The following is an 18,186-nucleotide window of genomic DNA, read 5'->3' on the forward strand; positions in this document are numbered from 1 at the left end:
TTTTATTTGAAATTTTTTCCATAATGAGTTTAGCTAAATGTTTATCAATTTTGTTTCTTTTCATAGAACTAGGTCTTCATTTTATTTATCTTTTTTGGTTTTTAAGCTCTTTCATTTCTTTCCCCTCTGATTGTTTACTACTTCCTTCCTTGTGCCAACTAAACTTCTCTCTTAAAAATTTTACTGCTTCCCAAAGATTTTACATGATTGTGTTTGCAATTTCGTTTGTGTCAGGTATTTAGCTTTATTCTTCAATTTCTTTGATGACACATTCGTTTAGTAGCATGTTAGCCTCCATGTCAGCGGTTTTTCCATTTTTTTCTTCTCACTGATTTCTAGTTTTATGTGGTTTGAAAAGATGCTTGATGAGATTTCAATCTTCAATTTGATGAAACTTTATTTGGAGTGTCTAGGCATATCACCTCGGTCCTTAGGCTCTCCAAGTAATAGACACATACTAGGGACCCAGCGGGAGTTCCTGGAATGGCTTTTTTGGAGCTGATACCCTCACCAGGGAGCCAGGACAGAGCACAAGTGTCCTCAGGTTGATTCTCAGCACACAGGCCAGGGAGGGGGTGACACTGAGCACATGAAGGCAGGGAGAGACATGGGTGGGGGCCAGTGCACAGAACATGCCTCTGCATACATTGCGTGTCTTGTTGGGAAATTGATTCTCTACCCCTGGGAGTTATTTTTACTGTGAGAACTGGGGGGAGGTGTGCCATAGCTGGGGACTGGGCTTTGTCCTGGCGCAGGCTGGTTTGGTCCCGTCTTCACCAGGATTTCGGGTCCCTCCTCAGTGAGCACCCTCCTTCCACTCCACTGCAGGAGGTACCATCAAAGGGCACAATCTTCTGGCTTTCCTGGGAGCCCCACCACTCAAGCAAGGGGCACAGCAGTCCTGGAGCACTAGAGCTTGCGGTTCAGGCTGGGGTCCGAGTCCAGTCCCTGCTTTATCTCCTAGGCTTTCAAAGGATTTAATTCATCACTTAGCAAAACATCAAGATTTCAGGTTACCAAAAAAAAATTGGGGGAATTACTTTTAAAGCTTACCTACAAACATCTTATTTCTACCTACCTAATTCAGGTAATATGTTCCCAACAGCCATGTGTAGATCACCCACGAAAACTGCATGAGCTCTCTGGCTAAGTCCGCCGTTCTCTGCAACTATGTTTTTGTTATTGTTGAAAAATTTTGTGACCTAAATAACAAACTCATCTTTGTTATTTAGGGCTTTTAGTAAACCCAGGAAACATGAGTTTTCCCTTAAGGCTGATAACTCTGAAGGAGTTAGGATTGAAACTTAACTCCTTAAGATTAAAAACTCAGGCACCTGGCAGTGGTTGAGGATCTGCCTTCAGCTCAGGTTGTAGTCCGGGGTCCTGGGATCGAGTCCTGCATCAGGCTCCCCACAGGGAGCCTGGTTCTCCCTCTGCCTGTGCACCTGCCTCTCACACACCTCACAGAGGTGTGTCTCTCATGAATAAATATGTAAAATCTTTATAAGAGTTTTCAGTCTTTTTTTAAAATTAAACCCACAATCTTAAATTTGTCTTTACTACCAAACATTTTTCCCAGATCATGTGAACTTGAAATTCATTTTAATTTAGTTTCTATTTTTGAGAATTTTTATGAGTACTAAATGTATATAAGTGCTCAATTTTCTTTAAGCCAATTAAATAGAGTTTTTTTTTTTTGTTTTTTGTTTTTTTTTTTTTACAGTGTGATTTTGTTCCAGTAACTTCATTTTCTGTAATACCTACAAACCTTTTGAGACGAACAGGTGAGCTTTCAGGATTGGTAAAGGTAGGTGGGCTTTGACTCACTTGTAGATTTGCATTTCTGGCTTTGTAGGGTTTGCAAGACAGAGAGACACTGGGTGACAGCCTGGATGTCACAGGACGGCCCAACTTTCTAACCTCGCTTGGCTTCTTCACATCAGGGAGAACGCCAACCAAGACATGAGTCAAAACATTTACACCTTCATAAAGTCTGTATAAAGTGCTTGTAACACAAGTTTTCTGAGTTCAGAATTCGACCTTGGCTCCTATCAGTGCCTTGAGCCCGTTATTTGCAGGAAGGCCTTGGAGAGACTCTGCTCCTTTGCCTCCTCCACGGGAACAGTTTGTATTGACAAGCACTGATCATTCTCACTTCTCCCCACACTTGGGAAGATCTTCTGGGGATCTGGCCTATTTCGGGGTGGGGCGGGGCATCTAGGATGCATCTGCAGGGGACACTGCCTGGGTCTGTGAGGCCAGCAGTGCCCAAGGACAGACCCTGAACCATACCAGGAATTGCAAACTTCGAGCATGGATGTAACTAGCCTGTGACCTCAGGGCTGAGAGATGAGGCGAGAGTGCTCACTGTAGATCGTGTAGGGAAAGGCCAGGCCACAGAGGCAGATAGGCCAGAATGTGAGAAGCAGAGCTCACCTTGTTCTAATTCTCACTTCTGCTGTTTGGTCAAGGGAGCCCCTGAGGCCGACCATTGGACTTGTCAGACAACTGAGAATTCTCGACAGAGAATTTGTTTTCTCTCAAATACAGCCACTTTGAAGGGTCTGTCATCGGGCCAGTGACGAGGAGGATCCTACTAATCTCAGCAAGAACTCAAAGCAATAAGCTATGAGAAATACCTGGAGGCCACTTGCCAGGCTCACCATGGACACGAGAGGCATCTCTGAAAGGGACACAGGTGACGTGCCTCATGCAAGCCACACGTTTACTCCTGAGAATAGTCTAAGAAAGCAAAGGCCTCGGTCCCCAGGCAGTGAGGACGGTGTGTGAAACACGCTGTCTCCGGTCTCCCATGGACATGAGAGGTCTCCAACCACCATCCTGCTCACCTGTGACATGGGGCAGGTGCCGCTGGAAGGGGACTCTTCCAGCACTCACAGACACGGAGTTGAGAGGACAGGCCCCTGATGTGCTGGTGCCTCTTGTGCCAAACCCCGCAGGGAGCTGGCACAGCCAGACAGCATGCTGCCCGTTGACCATGCACGGAGGGAAGCCCCTCACTGGGCCAGAGGGCCAAGGCCAGAGAACATTGTCACTGCTCCCGAAGCCAGGCTCTCAGGACATGGAGCCACATGGAGGGAAGCCCCGCATTGGGTTTTCAGCCAGGGAACCCACTGCGCCAACGGGCTGCTTTCCACTGGGGATGTGCCCATCGATGCGGCTTGAACCACAGGCTCAAGGTCCTGTGGCTGCGTGTCTCCCTATGGTGAGTCCTCTTTAGGACAAATGTGCAGATAACAAAACCATGACGATCTCTGGGAGGAAACAGTGAGTTGGCCAAGAGAACTCAACCAAATTCACCAGAGTCCTAAGCCCAAGGAACTAGCTCTGCAACTATTTTCTCCTGCAGCTTAAGTTTAGGAAGCAAGAGAGAAGGGACTCGCACAACTCTTGTTTCTGTCCAACCCAGAGGCCGACCCAGGAAGGGTCTGGTCTGGCTCTGTGTTGTGACTCAGGTTAATGGAGAGGAATTGCTATGCCAATGTGCACATTTTTGGGTGCCCTGCCCCTCTATAGGTGTTGGAGGAGGTCAGGGCCTGGAATCATCCATATTCCTTGGACACATGCTTGCCCCTTCCGGGTCCAGCCCCTCTCGACCCTGGTGTTGTTTTAGGTCCCTGGCTAAACAAAGCTGTGCAGCCAGCGCTGGTGCCATACACACACAGCAGCCAACCTTGGCAGCCAGGATACTCCAGGCCTGTGGAACTCAGGCTGTTCCGCCAATAGCATAGCCTCCAAGGCAGGGGAATGCCTGGAAAATCTTCCTGTCGTGGCAGCTTTAAGCTGACAGCAGTCACTCCCTCTGTGGACTGGCTGCCTGACGAGGGCCCTGGTGACCCCAGCTACCAAGGCTCCCAGGTGTCTTTTTGGCGCTAATTGCCAGGATTGTTTCTCCAGCTCTGCCTTCACAGGGAGAAGGCACATGTGTAAGGTTAGGGCTTGAGAGAGGCAGGTGCCTCCTACTGCCGACAGCGGGAACCGTGATCAGGCTTCGACTGTGGCAGGTCCCTGGCCACCCTGAGTATCAATGCAAGTGTGTGAAAAACATACCCCGTCCGGCCAACCATAGGCAGCTGGGACATGCATGGCCCCAGGGTGGAGGGAGCACAGCCCCCAAATCTTTCTGAAGATTCCTTTAGCTTTGTGCAGTGGCAGCATCGTAGCCAATGAGGTTTATCCGAGGCGCGATTATTGCTAATTGAAGATTCCTTTAAACTAGGAAAAGTCAGCCACTATTTCAAGTGGCCGTTTGATGGGGTCCCGGGCTTAGCACTCATCGGGGTTCCAGGAGTCTCTTGGTGAAGGGGACCCCAGCAGCCAGACAGGCCCCCTCCTGGCCAGGCAGTCCAGCTCCTGCCCTGGCATCTGTGTGGGATAGGGCTTGGAAGGAGCAGAGGTCTTGTGCCCACCGAGAGGACCCATGACCCAGGCTCTCCTGACACTTGCTCTGTTTCAGGGCAGTAGATGCAGATAAAACATTAGACAAAATTCAGGGATCCCTGGGTGGCTCAGCGGTTTAGCGCCTGCCTTTGGCCCAGGGCGTGATCCTGGAGTCCCGGATCGAGTCCCACATCGGGCTCCCGGCATGGAGCTTGCTTCTCCTTCCTCCTGTGTCTCTGCCTCTCTCTCTCTCTCTCTCTCTCTCTCTATCATAAATAAATAAATATTAAAAAAAAACATTAGACAAAATTCAACACCAATTTATGATAAAACCCTGGCAATCTGGAAGTAAGGGGAACTCCCTCAACTTAATAAAGAGCAGCTAACATTATACTTTATAATCAGGAACAAGGCAAAGATGTCCTCTCCCACCACTCCTTTTCAACATCATAATGAGAGATGATGACATTTTGGAAGAGGGAGAGTGGGCAGGTGATGATAACTGACTTAGTGGAGAGACAAGCCCAGCTACTCCAACTAGATGAGAATAAGATCCCAAATTCTCAGCAAGTTACTTGGCGGATGTCAACACATGGATTCTAGTTTATATGGAGAAGAAAAGATCCAGAATAGTCAGCTCCATCTTGAATGACAAGAAGGAGGCAAGAGGACTGGCCCTATGACACCACCCAATATCCAGAACCTCTGGGAAGTGACAGGGATGGAGACAGTGAGGTCCTGCTGAACGGACAGATCAACGGGGCAGAAAATGAGCTACAACATAGTCCATTGATCACTGCCAAAGGTGTAAAGACCATACGACAGAACAAAGATGGGCTCTTCCATACATGGCACTGGGACAACAGAACAACCATGTGCAAAACAATAAAGAACCACCGAGATAGAGGCCTTACACCCATTATAAAATTACCTCAAACTGGAACACTGACCCAAGGGTAAAACACAAAATGACAGGCTGCTTATCATTCTGCTTTGTAGATCTCATATTTTCTACACATTGAGGGTGTGTGGCAACCCTGTGGCACCAAGGCCATCGGTGACATTATTCCTATGGCATTTGCTCACTTCATGTCTCTGGCCCCATGTTGGGAATGCCCACCATATACCAAATGCTTCCACTGTTACGCTGTGTGTTCTGGTGATCTTTGATGTTACTACTGTAATTGTCTGGGGCACCTGTATCCATAATGACGAACTTCATATGTGCTGTGTGTGTTGTGACCGCTCCATCCACTGCCGTCCCCATCTCCCTCCTTCTCCTCAGGCCTCCTGGTCTCTGAGACACAACAGTACTGAAACCAAGGCAGCTAGTGATCCTACTGTGGCTTCTAGGTATTCAGGTGAAAGAGCTACATGCCTCTCGCTGTAAATCAAAAGCTAGACATGATTAAGCTCAGTGAGGAAGGCATGTTGAAAGTGAGATATGCTGAAAGCCAGGCCTTTTGTACCAAACAGACCAGTGGTGAAGGAAGAGTAACATTCTGGAAGAAACTGAAAGAGCTACACCAGTGAACACACGAAGGATACGTTGGCACCAGCTAATGAGGATTCTGACGCACACTAGAGTGTCTCCACACAACAAGGGTCTGCAACACAGTCAGCAGGGACTGAAATCACAAACATGCTTTATCGCGGTGGGTTTTACACTGAGATGTTCCCGGGTGCTGAGAACAGATACCAACTGCCTCAATGGCTCCCCCAGGTCTCTCTGAAACCCCACAAACAGCAGAGCCACTACCAGAAAATACACCAACGATCCGTCAACTCCAGGGGCCGAATCTGGAGTGGCCCCTGACAGCAGAGCCCTGACAGACAGAGGGGAACTAGTCCTGAGCACAAGTCCTGACAGGGAGATGGCACATTTCTGAGCAGGACACAGATGGGAGGTCGGCCCTCTGCATCAGCTGAGGAGATCCCAACTGTGCCAGTAACAGACCTGCTGGAACTTGTCCACTCTCCAGCAGTTTGCACTGGGGACCTTCTGCTCTCTGGGAAACCCCAATCGCTGGAGAAGCAGGATATGCAGGGATGCATCAGTGGAAACCTCCACTTGACTCTCCACAAGGATCAGTGAAGCACCAGAACACCACTCTCTTCCACACTGACCTGGAGGAAGAAGATTGGACAGAACCGCTAACTGGCACCTGGTATTAGAACCCAGCAACTCCACCAGGTACCGGCTTTTGTACTTCTCCCTTATCTCACCCGACTGAATTGAATGTAGCATTGGGCACAAGGCAGAGACTCCAAAAATACCCCCAATTTAATTCCTGATTTACTTTGTGTGCTAGCATTTCATTGTAGAAGAGCAGCTGCTGAATCTGCATAAAGGGCAATTAGATCTTTAAACAGAAATAGGCAAAAAAAAAAAAAAATCATTTATCACTCCCAACTTGCAACATTTAATCCATAGTCACCAATTAGAACGTTAATAATAGATCCATGACACTAAGTCCCGACTTTATTTTTATTTTTTAAAAATATGTTATTTATTTATTCATGAGAGACACACAGAGAGAGAGCGAGGCAGAGACACAGGCAGAAGGAAAAGCAGGCTCCATGCAGAAGCCTGATGTGGGACTCGATTCCGGGACTCCAGGATCATGCCTTGGACCGAAGGCAGGTGCTAAACCGCTGAGCCACCCAGGGATCCCCAAAGTCCTGACTTTAAAAGAACAGGGACACCTTGTAAGGTGCATAGAGGACACATGAAAACAGCCTACAATACACATCACTACCCCATTGGTGTGCATCAGGCTTCAATCTCACATCACAGATTTCTACCCCAAGAATATGGAAACCTATGTTAAGAAAACCTCTCACAGACATATTGGAACCTACAGTAGAGGCGATGCCTTGACATTTAACATACAGGAGTTCAGATCAGATATAAGTCCCCAGGTGGTGTTCAGGGTTATCCATTTATCTCTGTGCCTAACTTAAAACCTGTATCAAAGCGGATCTGCTAAAAGGAAGGAAACAGTTGATGTTCACTGGTAGGAGTTTCAATTGGAGGAACATTGGCAGCTGCTTTTTTCTATATCAGATCATTCGAATATCACACTTTAAACATTTTTGAAACCAAATAATCTCAGAATGACACATGTTGGGCCCAGATGGACAAAACTAGCAATGTGTGACAAAACAGAAATCAATTTTACACGGAAGTAAACAGGGACATGGAAATTTGACATGAAGCAGTTGGAGAAATCACTATAAATAACAACATACTGAAAAAAACGACATGAAAATATCAGAATGGGAGACAGAACATAAAGACTCCTAACTCTGGGAAACGAACTAGGGGTGATGGAAGGGGAGGAGGGCGGGGGGTGGGGGTGAATGGGTAACGGGCACTGAGGGGGGCACTTGACGGGATGAGCACTGGGTGTTATTCTGTATGTTGGTAAATTGAACACCAATAAAAAATAAATTTATTATTAAAAAAATAAAGTAATAAATAAATAAATAAATAAACTTTGGGGGAAAAAAAGGTATTTCTCTGACTGTAGGCTGACAATTGTTGCAGTAGGATAGGCTAATATGGAGAAAACTCTTGAACAGCTATAATCTTGGGGGCAATCCTGGTTGTCTGAGATGCCAGACAGCTCAGCCAGAGGTGAAGGAGATACCACACATCCCTGTGCCTGTGCTTCCTTGGGAAACTGTAAAAGTACACTATTGGCACTTCCAAGAGGAAACACGACATTGGTTGACCATACTGTTGTGGTTCCTCAATATGAGAAGAGAGAGCGGAGTGAGCCTTATGACAGAAGGCATATTCCTGCTCTGAAAACTATGAAATATGGATGAAAGACATTGAACACGACACTAGCAAATGGAAAGCTACACTAAGCTCATGGAGTGGAAGAATTAATGTTGTTAAAATGTCCACACTACCCAAAGGACTCTCCACATTCAATGCAATCCCTATGAAAATGCCAACAGTATTTTTCACAGAACTAGAACAAGTAATCCTAAAATGTGCATGGAACCATAAAGACTCCACATATCCAAAGCAACCTTGAGAAGCAATCCCAGATTTCAAGATATACCACAAAGCTGTAGTGATCAAAGCAGCATGGGGCTGGCACAAAAACAGACATAGATTAATGGAGCAGGGCAGATAGCCCGGAGATAAACCCACATTTTATGGTCAATTTATCGAAGACAAAGGAGGCAAGAATATGCAGTGGGGAGAAGGCATACACGGTGCTGGGAAAACTGGACAACTACATGCAGAAGATTGTAATGGGACCACGTGCTTATGCCATCCATGAAAATGAACTCCAAAAGGATTAAAGACCTAAGTGTGAGCCCCGACACTGTAAAACTCTAAAATAAAACATAGGCAGTAATTTCTTGGACATCAACCTTAGAGGTAGTTTTCTAGATGGGTATCTTCAAACAAGGGAAAAAGATGGAAAACTAATGCGTTGGGACTATGTCAAATCAACAAGCTTCTGCACAGGGAAAGGAACCATCAACAACATGAAAAGAAAACTTACCAACTGGGAAAAGATATTTGCAAATGACATATCTGATAAAAAGTATCCAAAATATATAAAGAACTTATAAATTTCAACACCCCCAAAACAAACAATCCACATTAAAAATGGACAGAAGACATGAACAGACATTTTTCGAAAGAAGACATGTGGATGGCTACAGATATGAAAAGATGTTCAACATCCCTCATCATCAGGAAAATGCAATCAAATCCACAAGGAGGTACCACCTCACACCCGTCAGAATGGCTAGAATCAAAAAGACAAGAAATAACAAATGTTGGTGAGGACGCCAACTGGTGCAGCCACTGTAGAGAACAGTATGGAGGTTCCTCCAAAAAATGAAAACAGAACTACCATATGATCTAGTAATTGCACTGCTGGGTATTTACCTAAAGAAAATGATAATGCTAATTTGAAAAAATACATGCACCCTCATGCTTATTGCAGCATTATTTATAATAGGCAAATTATGGAAGCAGCCTAAGTGTCCCTTGATAGATGAATGGAAGAAGATGTGGAACACACACAACAGAATATTACTCGGTCTTAAAAATAAATGAAATCTTGTCATTTGTAACAATATGGATGGAAGCAGAAGGTGTTAAGTGAAATAAGTCAGGGAAAGACAAATACCATGATTTCATTTACTGTGGAATCAAACAAACCAAAAAAGAAGAAAACAGAAATAGACTCATAAATGCAATCAGGGAAATTGTGGTAGCCAGAGAGGAGGAGATTGGAGAGTTGAGAGAACCAGGGGGAAGGAGTAGAGGTACAAACTTCCAGTCATAAATGTCACAAGGATGAAAAGTATGGCAAAAGGAATATAGCTACTGATACTGTACTGTCATTTATGGTGGCAGATGATGACTACAACGATCATGGTGAACACTGGGTGATGTACAGAACTGTCGAATCACTATGTTGCAACCTATATTTAATATGACATTGTATGCCAACTATGATACAAAATTTAAAAATTTTAATGTCTGATACTATTTATGAAAAGTTCGAGCAAGGCAAATTTAACAGAGTCCCTATTCTGCGGCACTGATATAGACAATAAAGCCAAGTTGACTGAAACTAGATCTAATTTGCAAACAAATTACTCTTACTGTTGTTACTGCTGATAGAAATGGGAGTAATTTTTGAGAGAAAAATTACGATTCCACTGTAACCATAAATACATACTTTTGGATATTAGATTCTATTTCTGCTGTTTTGAAGTTTTGATTTCTATCTGTAAACTACTCTGAATCCTGATTTTTCCAGATTCTTCCAATGTCAGACTACAATTTTCCACACATATACAATTTTCTTCTACCTTTTTGACTTGAAATCATGGAACACAGAAATATGGGGAGGCTGCTGGATGCCGGCCTCGGACAGGTCTGCTCAGAATAGCTTCGGTTGATGCCGCCCGTCTGTGTCTGGAGCCCTTCCCACTGCAGCCCTGGTGTCAGTGGGGTGGGCCTCCCCCTCCACGGGAGGCGCCGGGTGCTCAGGGACCCCAGGACCCCAGAAGGTGGGCACGTGCCTGCGAGCCTTCTGGGACCGAGCTATCCTCTCCCTGGCATTTTCCCCAGCTAAACGGTATTTTATTCCATGGCCAGCGCAAGCAATCGAAAACATCGTGATGAAGTGGAAGATGAAAAGCTCCCGTTGGCCACCTCGTGGGCTCAGCTCAGGGCATTAAGCGACTCGGGCTGTGCGCGGTCACCACGGCCACCGCCGGCGACTTCCCACAGGGACGCTGCGTCCCCACCCCCACCTCGCAGAAGGTTCGTCCCGGTCCCGGTCCCGTCCCGGTCCCGTCCCGGTCCCGGTCCCGGTGCGCCGCCCCGCCCACGCCCGTCGCCCGCCCGGGAGGACCTCGCGCGGGTGCAGGGGAAGCGCAACCCCCGCGCGTGCTGCTCTTTCCAGCGGGCCCCGCGGCAGGTTTGTTTTCTGTGCCAACCGGCTGCAGCTGGAGCCAGGGGACCGCAGCTAGCGGAAGTGCCCAGGCTGAGGCCCGGGTGGGCCAGGTCGCCGGGGGCGGGCGGGGAGGAGGGGCTCCGCCGCCACGGGCGCCTCTGGCTGGGGACGCGGGGCCGCGACCGGCGCGGGGAGGGGCGGCTGGCGGGGCCCCGGCGGGGGAACTCCTGGGAACTCCTCCCTGTGGTCTCTCCCCAGGGCGAGCCAATCAGAAGCGACAAGAGGTGTCACCCTGGGTAGTGCCCCGTGGATGCGCCGCCCTCAGCCCAGGGCAGCCGCGCCTCTGCGCCTCGCCCGCGCGTCGTGGCTTTCATAAGGGGGTGGCGGTGGCGGTGGCGGTGGCGCAGGCTGCTGCCGTGATGGTCCTCGCTGGGAAAGACGCGCGATCGCCGTCGGGGAGGGAGCGGGAGCCCGCAGAGCCCCCTGGTTGGCGCTGCCCCGCGGGATCCCCATCGGAGCTCCAGGAGCCACTCAGCGAGAGACGGGCGGGCGGGGCTGCAGGACGTGCCCCCGGGCGGGAGGAGCCCTGGCGCTGGAGCCCTCCCCCCTCTGCTGCCACCTGGGTCCTGGAAGTGCAGGAGGGATGCTTGGTGGGGCGCTGGGCGGGCAGGGGGCACCTAGCCCCGCGGAGAGGGGAGACCCCAGACTGGGGACAAACCCGTGAGCCCGACCCCAGAGGGGCGCCGGCCAGTCAGAAGTGGCTCAAGTAGCGGTGGGCCTGCCTCTGCTCCCCGAGCTGCCAGGAGTGCATTTCCAGGAAGCACATCCTTTCCCAGGAGGGCCCCAGTGGCCGTGTGGCCTCGCACCAGGGAGTAGAACCCGAGCCAGGGCCCTCAGAGGCCCAGGCACCATAGGAGCTAGGGACACAGCTCGGGCACAGCGCTTCCCGCAGGACCCGGCCTGGGCCATGGAGGGCTCTCTGACTCACCCTGGGTCTTCCCTCCACTGAGCTCCCCATGTGGGTTCTTTCTGTTGGGTTACAATCTATTTTTTTTTTAAGATTTTATTTATTCATGAGAGAGAGAGAGAGAGAGAGAGAGAGAGAGAGAGAGGCACAGACACAGGCAGAGGGAGAAGCAGGCTCCCTGCAGGGAGCCCAATGTGGGACTCGATCTGGGGACTCCAGGATCACGCCCTGAGCCAAAGGCAGATGATGCTCAACCACTGTGCCAGGAGTCCCTGGGTTACAATGTTAGTTCACTTAAATTTCTCCTGCAGTAGCTTCCAAAGCAAGGACATGGAATAAACACCGTGTCAGAACATGTCTTTATTCTTGACGAATCTGGCTGGGGTGCTTTCCATATCCCTTCATTTAAATGCCCTCCCCCACATTGCGTTGGATCTTTTTTCCTGAAAATTCTGAGTCAGATGATGGGTGTCCTGGGAAGGCCCTCTTTTGTTTTTCCTGTTCTTCAACTCATCATCTTTTTGTTTTACCTTCTAGGAGATTTTACAAATTTTGTAAATTCTTATCTTTTAACCCTTTTATAGAAAATCTTTGACAACCATTATTCTGATTTTAAAGACACTTCCTAGGGAATAATGTTTCAGTGTAGACCCTGAGTCCCCGGAGTTTGGTGCTACATTACAGATAATAGTGCCTTATAGGCCACTCTTGTAGATTAGGGCCTTTGGTGGGGAGTGCTCCACTAGAGGGCTCTCAGGAGGCGCCTACCACAGAGTGCTCCATGGAAGTACCCACCACAGAATACTCTCAGGAGGTGCCCATGAGAGTGCTCCCAGGAAGACACTTTACCAGAGTGCTCCCACGGCGTACCGACCACAGAATGTTCCCTTGAGGATACTCCACCTCAGTGCGCCCAGGAAGTGCTCCCAGGAGGACTCTCCACCATAGACTGCACCCAGGAAGATGCTCCACCAGAGTGCTCCCGGAAGGTACCCACCAGTGCTCCCAGGAGGATGCTCCAGCAGTGTGCTCTCTCAGGAAAACACTCTACCAGAGTGCTCCCAGGGACAGAATTTCACTATGGATTTGCTCCATCACGAGTAATCCTCCTCATGGGTAACACTCCATTAGAGAAAATGGCATCCCTCAGGGATGAGAAAGCCTGTCTCCATGCAGGTACCAACACTCTCTCCCATGGGTAACATTCCACCAGGGGCCCTTGCCTGGGACAGGGGTGGAAAGTACTCCTCTCCACCCTGTGGTTGAATGCAGACTGTGTCCTTTGGCTTTTAGCTCAAATATTTTATCTCTTTACAGGATATGCCTGGAATCCCAGGTGGTCTCAGGGAAGAGTCTGATTGGCACCCACATGCCCATTTTACCTATGGGTAAGTTCTCAGAGCCCTGGGGGCCAGCGCGCTGGCCAGGCCTGTGCTTCTCCCTCACCCCTGCTCTGCCTGGCAGCTGGCTTGGGCTTAGCGTCGCCACTGGACACAGAGGGCTCCGTGGGGGACCCCCAGGCCTCCATATGGGGGGCCCTACTTAGGCTCAGGCCTGGCTGCTCACCCAACAAAGGCAAATCCATTCAGAGCACCGAGTCAGGGCCCCCATTTCCGAACCACGGGCCGGGAGCAGAGGTGGCTAGTTCTGCCTCTGCCCTCTCCTTCCCTGAGCCCTCATTTCTCCATAAAAAGGCTCATCTGGCTCCATGTGGTACCAGTGCTGCAGGGGCAAGGCCAGCATTCCAGGGATGTGACCCTCCACCCAGTGCACAGAGGGGACAGGGCTGATGGGGTGGGAGAGGCATTCCAAGAGCAGGAACAGTCCTGGGGGCGCCAGTCCAGGCAAAGCTAGGGATGGCACGGACAGAGCCCAGGGAAGGTGCTCTGCTTCTAGATGAAGGGGACCAGCAGCCCCGCTCTACCCGGCGCACTGCACTGCCCTGGGGGAGGGGGACAAGATCCCCCACATTCTACAATGACACACAAAACACCTGACCACCTCGTGATCCAAAATCAAGCCTGTATTTATCTTCATTGATTGACACGTGAACTGAATGTTTAAAACAACCAGAGTCCACAGTGGAAACATGGCTTGGGAATACAGAACAGAGCAGATGGCTGCAGAGGGCTGAACCCATGAGGCTCCAAAGTGCAGTGGACACAGGTGTGGACAGCAGGGAACAGAAAGGACACTGAGGTCAGGACAAGGGGACGTTCAGGTGGTTATGAAAGCAAAACCAAAATCGAAAGATCATGCCAAGGCCTCCACAGGTGGAGGAGCACGCTGAGAAACACCTGCTGACGGCTTTCACATGGAAGAGTGGACATAAGCTACTATTTCTGTTTGCAATGAACCGTTAGACTCTCCACTCCTACTAAACATCTACTTGTCTGGTATGGATTCCAAGAACGCTGCACAATGAGCGCTAGAGTCCAGAGATGTCCTCAAGACCGGAGTGGCCAGTTGAGTGGCCACCGAGGAGGGTGGGTCCGGGAGCTTGGGAGCAGCTCCGACGTGCTGCCAGGCAGCGGGAAGCTTCCTCCCCAGACAGCGGCCAGTCCCACCTCGGAGCGCTTGCATAGTTGAAAGATCTGCTGCAGTGATGCTTCCAAGCATTTTCAACTGACAGCGAGTGGGTTTTTTGTGACCATATTAAACAAATAACCAGAAAGATTTCTAGAAACTGCTTTTTATAAAGTCTACCTAGGTTAAGAATTTAATAATGTCATATATTTATATTAACAGGCTATTTACATATTTCATGTTTTTTTTTAAAAAACAAACCAAAAAAGAAATCCTCTTATGCTTCTGCATAAGGCAAAAAAAGTTTTGTACATTATTATTATTTTAATATATATCTGTAACTTCGGTTCCAAGTACCAAGGGAGGACCAGGCCAGCCCTGAAGGGGGGGGGGGGGGCCTCACAGTGCGCTGGACAAAAATGACCGTTTTTATCTCCATAAATAAGACAAAAGATCCTGGGGCTCTAAGAGAGAGATCTGAGGCCTTTACATTGCAAATCTGAACTGAAGATAAAAAAGCAAAAACTTTTGTTTCTTTTTAAATGTCTAAAGAGCACAAAATTGAAAAAAATACAAATCTATTAAAAACGCTTCTCACCTGTGGGAAAAGATGTACAAACGTGAACTTTCTCCCAGTAGCCTAATCTCAAGCTCAGAAAACAAAAGCTCGCCCCCAGCGAAGCTGCAGATTTAACTACCCCACGGCGCGGGTTTTAGGCGGAAAGCGAGCGTCACCCCGGGCCCGACGGGGCTGTGCTTAGGTTCCAGAAACGTCCTCATCTTAGCCTGTAGCAGTGCATGTGTGGAAGGCCTCGGCCCGGGGCGGGGCCCGGGGACTACCGGGCCTCCACCTCCTGGGGGTTGCGGGACGGGGAGTAGTCGCGCATCTCGGGCCCGTGGCCCCCAAGCGGCGTAGTCCTGCTGCGCGGCGGCGGCCCGGGAGGCGTGGGGGGCGCGCCGGCAGCCACCAGCGGGGGGGGCGCGCCCAGGGCAGCGGTGGCCGCGGCGGCGGCGGCGGCGGCGGGCGGGGTCCGCGCCAGGAGCCCGCCGTGCAGCGCGGCGGCGGCGGCCCCGAGGCGCGGGTAGTGCAGGGCGCCCAGCGCGGGCAGGAGCGCGGCGCCGTCGAGGTGTGCGGCCCGCGCGCGCTCCAGCTCCTCCCGGCGCGCCTCCCTCAGGCGCTCAGGGCTGTAATCATGCGGTTCGCGGTCGCGGTAGGGGCGCTCGGGGGGCTCGTAGAGGGCGGCGGGGCCCGGGGCGGGGGCGGCGGTGGGGGCGGGCAGGGCGCGCCGGGGCAGCTCCAGGCCGCGGTAGGCATCGCGCAGGGTCTCCCACGTGAAGCCCAGGCGCTCGCGGGCCGCCGGGGCCAGCCCGAGCTGCAGGGGCGCAGGGGGCACGCGTGGGTGATCGGGCGCTGGGTGCAAGCCGGCCGCGGGGGGCTCGGGCGCGTCGCTGTCTTCCCTGCGCTCCTCCTTGACCCTGACGTCACCTTGGGGCCGCTGGGCCAGCACCTCCAAGGGCTTTCCCAGCTCCCGGCCCAGGAGGCCGGCTAGACGCAGGCTGTCGCCCAGGGCCGCCTTGCAGTAGGGGGACGGTGGGCGCACAGCCGGCTTGGCGCCGTCGTCCTTGGCCGGAGAGCAGCTCTCCTTGACGCGGGGCTCGGGCTCGGGCTCGCGCTCGCGCTCGGCGAGGACTCCGGGCCGGCAAGGTTCGCCCTGGCCGCGGAGCAGGAGGCTGCTGACCGGGGCCCCTGCTGGGGCTGTGGGTGACGCCTGGCTCAGCAGGCGCGTCTTCTCCAGGAGGTCCCTGGAATTGACAAGGCAGACCCATTCCCTCAGCCGGGGTGGGGTGGGGGAAAGACCAGGCGGGGCTCTGGAACAGGTGCCCCTGAGGCAAGCGGCTTACTACAACGTTCCCCCCATGTAACCTCGGGTCCTTGGGGTGTGGGTGTGTGTAGGGGGGTTTGTCCCTGACTACCCGGTCAACACGGACACACCCACACCTCATGCAGGCCTCACGCGACCCCCACGATTCCCTCCCCCTGACAAACAGCTCAGGAAGAAGCTTTGCAGCAGAACATGGAGATCCCCCTCCAGTCCCAAGCCAAGAGGCCCCTCAGTGAGGAATGGGGTCTCCAAGTACACTCTGGGGAGGGGGCCCCAGGGTCCTGCCTTGGCCATGGCTGACCATAGCTCCCATTCACAAGGCCCCACTGCCCTGTGCCTTGAATATGAATACAGGGGCAGGGATGAGGGCATGGCCTCCAGGGCTGCTCTGGAACTGCGGCCTTGGCTGGGGACCCCCCAATAGGAGGGGCTTGGTCAGAGCCCTCCTCTGCTCCTGTCCACCCCACTAGCCAGCCACAACTCCATCCTCATGTTTCTGACTCTGCTGCCGACTCTGGAATTGGACCCCCACCTCCCTTACCCCAGTCTCTTCCTGCTGCCCTGCGGCAGCCTGACTCGGCCCATCCTCTCAGGCCGACCCCCCCGAAGGGGCCCCCACCTAAAAGATGCAGATAGCTCTGCTGCCCTGCTGGTCTGAGCTCCCTGCGGAGGCCCCACGGTGGCCAATGAGCTGTCCATCTCCCATGCTGCTTCCAGGGGTGGATCCTCCCTCTCCATAGCTCCTGCCTAAATCCTGCCCCACCAGGGGTTCTCCCTGGGGGCCCTCTCTCCATTGGCCTTCCAGGCCTTGAGGGTACAGCAAGGGAGATCTCCAGGGCAGAGCCAGAGTTCTGCAAAGCCAGCCGGAGGCCCTGGGAACAGTGGGGGTGCCACTCACCGCTCCTCCCTGCCCTTGTCCGGCTCTCGGTCGTGGTTGGTCAGGGCTGAGACCCGATCAGGGTCCACAGGTTTAGGCCATGGGGGTGGTGTGGGAAACGAGGGGGGCGCCCGGTGCAGTCGATTCCAGGTCTCATGGGGGCTAGGTAGGCCATGCAGCGAGGAGCTCTCCTTGGGGGCAAAGATGCCGCTGCCCTGAGCTGGAGAGGGGCAGCAGTGAGAGTCCAGGACAGCGTGCCCACCCCCACCAAGGGTGCCCCAATGGAACCGCAGGGCTGCTGGGGAGAAGCACACCATTCCTGCATCCCAGGGAGGCAGCCAGAGTGTCACGGTGAGCCAGGGGTCAGGGTGCATGCCAAACCCACACCAGAAGCCCCGTGTGTACGAGTGGGTCGAGCAGGGAGCAAGGGTGGTGGTCACTCACTCAGTGCATGGCTCCCTAAGCCTCCGAAGGCGTTGCTGCCCAGGCTCCCCAGGCCCCCAAAGGTACCTGGCCTGCTGAAAGGGTCTGTGGGGACAAGTGGGGTCCAGGTTTCTGCGTGGCTCATGCCAGGGCTCCCATCTGACTCTCCTCCTACCCATGACACCAGAACATGGCAGGTGCCAAGTATAGGGTCTGAGGGGTCACCTCTTCCCACCACACACACCCTCTCCCAAATCCTCTGAGGTCTGCAGAAGGCCTGTCACAGACTTCAGTGACCTGAGAGCACACCTACCTGTCAGGTGACCCATGGTCAGGAAGCTGCTGGGATGGGCCGGGGGTCCAAATGGGTTGGTGGTGGGATGGGCAGCACCTGTGGGGGCAGGTTGTCAGGGGCCTGACACACCTGAGGGCTCCTGTTTGTAGCTTGCTCCCAGGGTGGGGATATGCCAGCTGCCTCTGGGAACCAATGTATACCTTCCACTGGAAGCGTGTGGGGAGGGGGGGGCACTGAGAGAGCTTTCCAGGCTGTCCTCTAGACACTGACCCCAAGACTTCCAACTAGAAGCTAAGAAATGATCCTGGCTACATCACAGTGTCTTAGGGGACAAAGCCACTGAAGACGGCATCTCCTGCTGTGGTCTC

At 51.9% G+C, this 18,186-nt stretch overlaps 2 protein-coding genes and 1 non-coding gene across 29 annotated transcripts in view; 2 read left to right on the forward strand and 1 right to left on the reverse strand.

The window, feature by feature from the left end:
* Positions 1-14,738, forward strand: part of LRCOL1 (leucine rich colipase like 1) — a 35,688-nt gene extending 20,950 nt beyond the window's left edge. For 3 of the 4 annotated variants that reach the window (XR_007406297.1, XR_007406296.1, XM_049102195.1), the window contains 8 exons: positions 1,724-1,784; positions 2,472-3,226; positions 5,005-6,595; positions 10,206-10,322; positions 10,547-10,714; positions 11,106-12,803; positions 13,132-13,202; positions 13,711-14,738. The gene's annotated coding sequence lies outside the window, so the exon portion shown is untranslated. Of the gene's footprint in view, positions 1-1,723; positions 1,785-2,471; positions 3,227-5,004; positions 6,596-10,205; positions 10,459-10,546; positions 10,715-11,105; positions 12,804-13,131; positions 13,203-13,710 lie in introns of all 4 variants that reach the window. The other variant, XR_007406298.1, reaches the window with a different exon arrangement.
* LOC112677042 (U4 spliceosomal RNA) lies at positions 4,159-4,302 on the forward strand. The gene has a single exon (XR_003146811.1). It is a non-coding gene; the product is annotated as a U4 spliceosomal RNA (small nuclear RNA).
* FBRSL1 (fibrosin like 1) overlaps positions 13,820-18,186 on the reverse strand; it is a 78,634-nt gene continuing 74,267 nt past the window's right edge. For all 24 annotated transcript variants that reach the window (XM_049102179.1, XM_049102180.1, XM_049102174.1 and 21 more), the window contains 4 exons: positions 17,837-17,914; positions 17,545-17,628; positions 17,122-17,320; positions 13,820-16,143 (listed from right to left, as the gene is read on the reverse strand). In XM_049102179.1, the coding sequence (XP_048958136.1) occupies positions 15,177-16,143; positions 17,122-17,320; positions 17,545-17,628; positions 17,837-17,914 (1,328 nt within the window). In that variant the 3' untranslated portion in view covers positions 13,820-15,176. The remainder of the gene's footprint in view (positions 16,144-17,121; positions 17,321-17,544; positions 17,629-17,836; positions 17,915-18,186) is intronic.

Source organism: Canis lupus, chromosome 26 (genome assembly GCF_003254725.2).
Source record: "Canis lupus dingo isolate Sandy chromosome 26, ASM325472v2, whole genome shotgun sequence".
Taxonomy (NCBI): domain Eukaryota; kingdom Metazoa; phylum Chordata; class Mammalia; order Carnivora; family Canidae; genus Canis; species Canis lupus.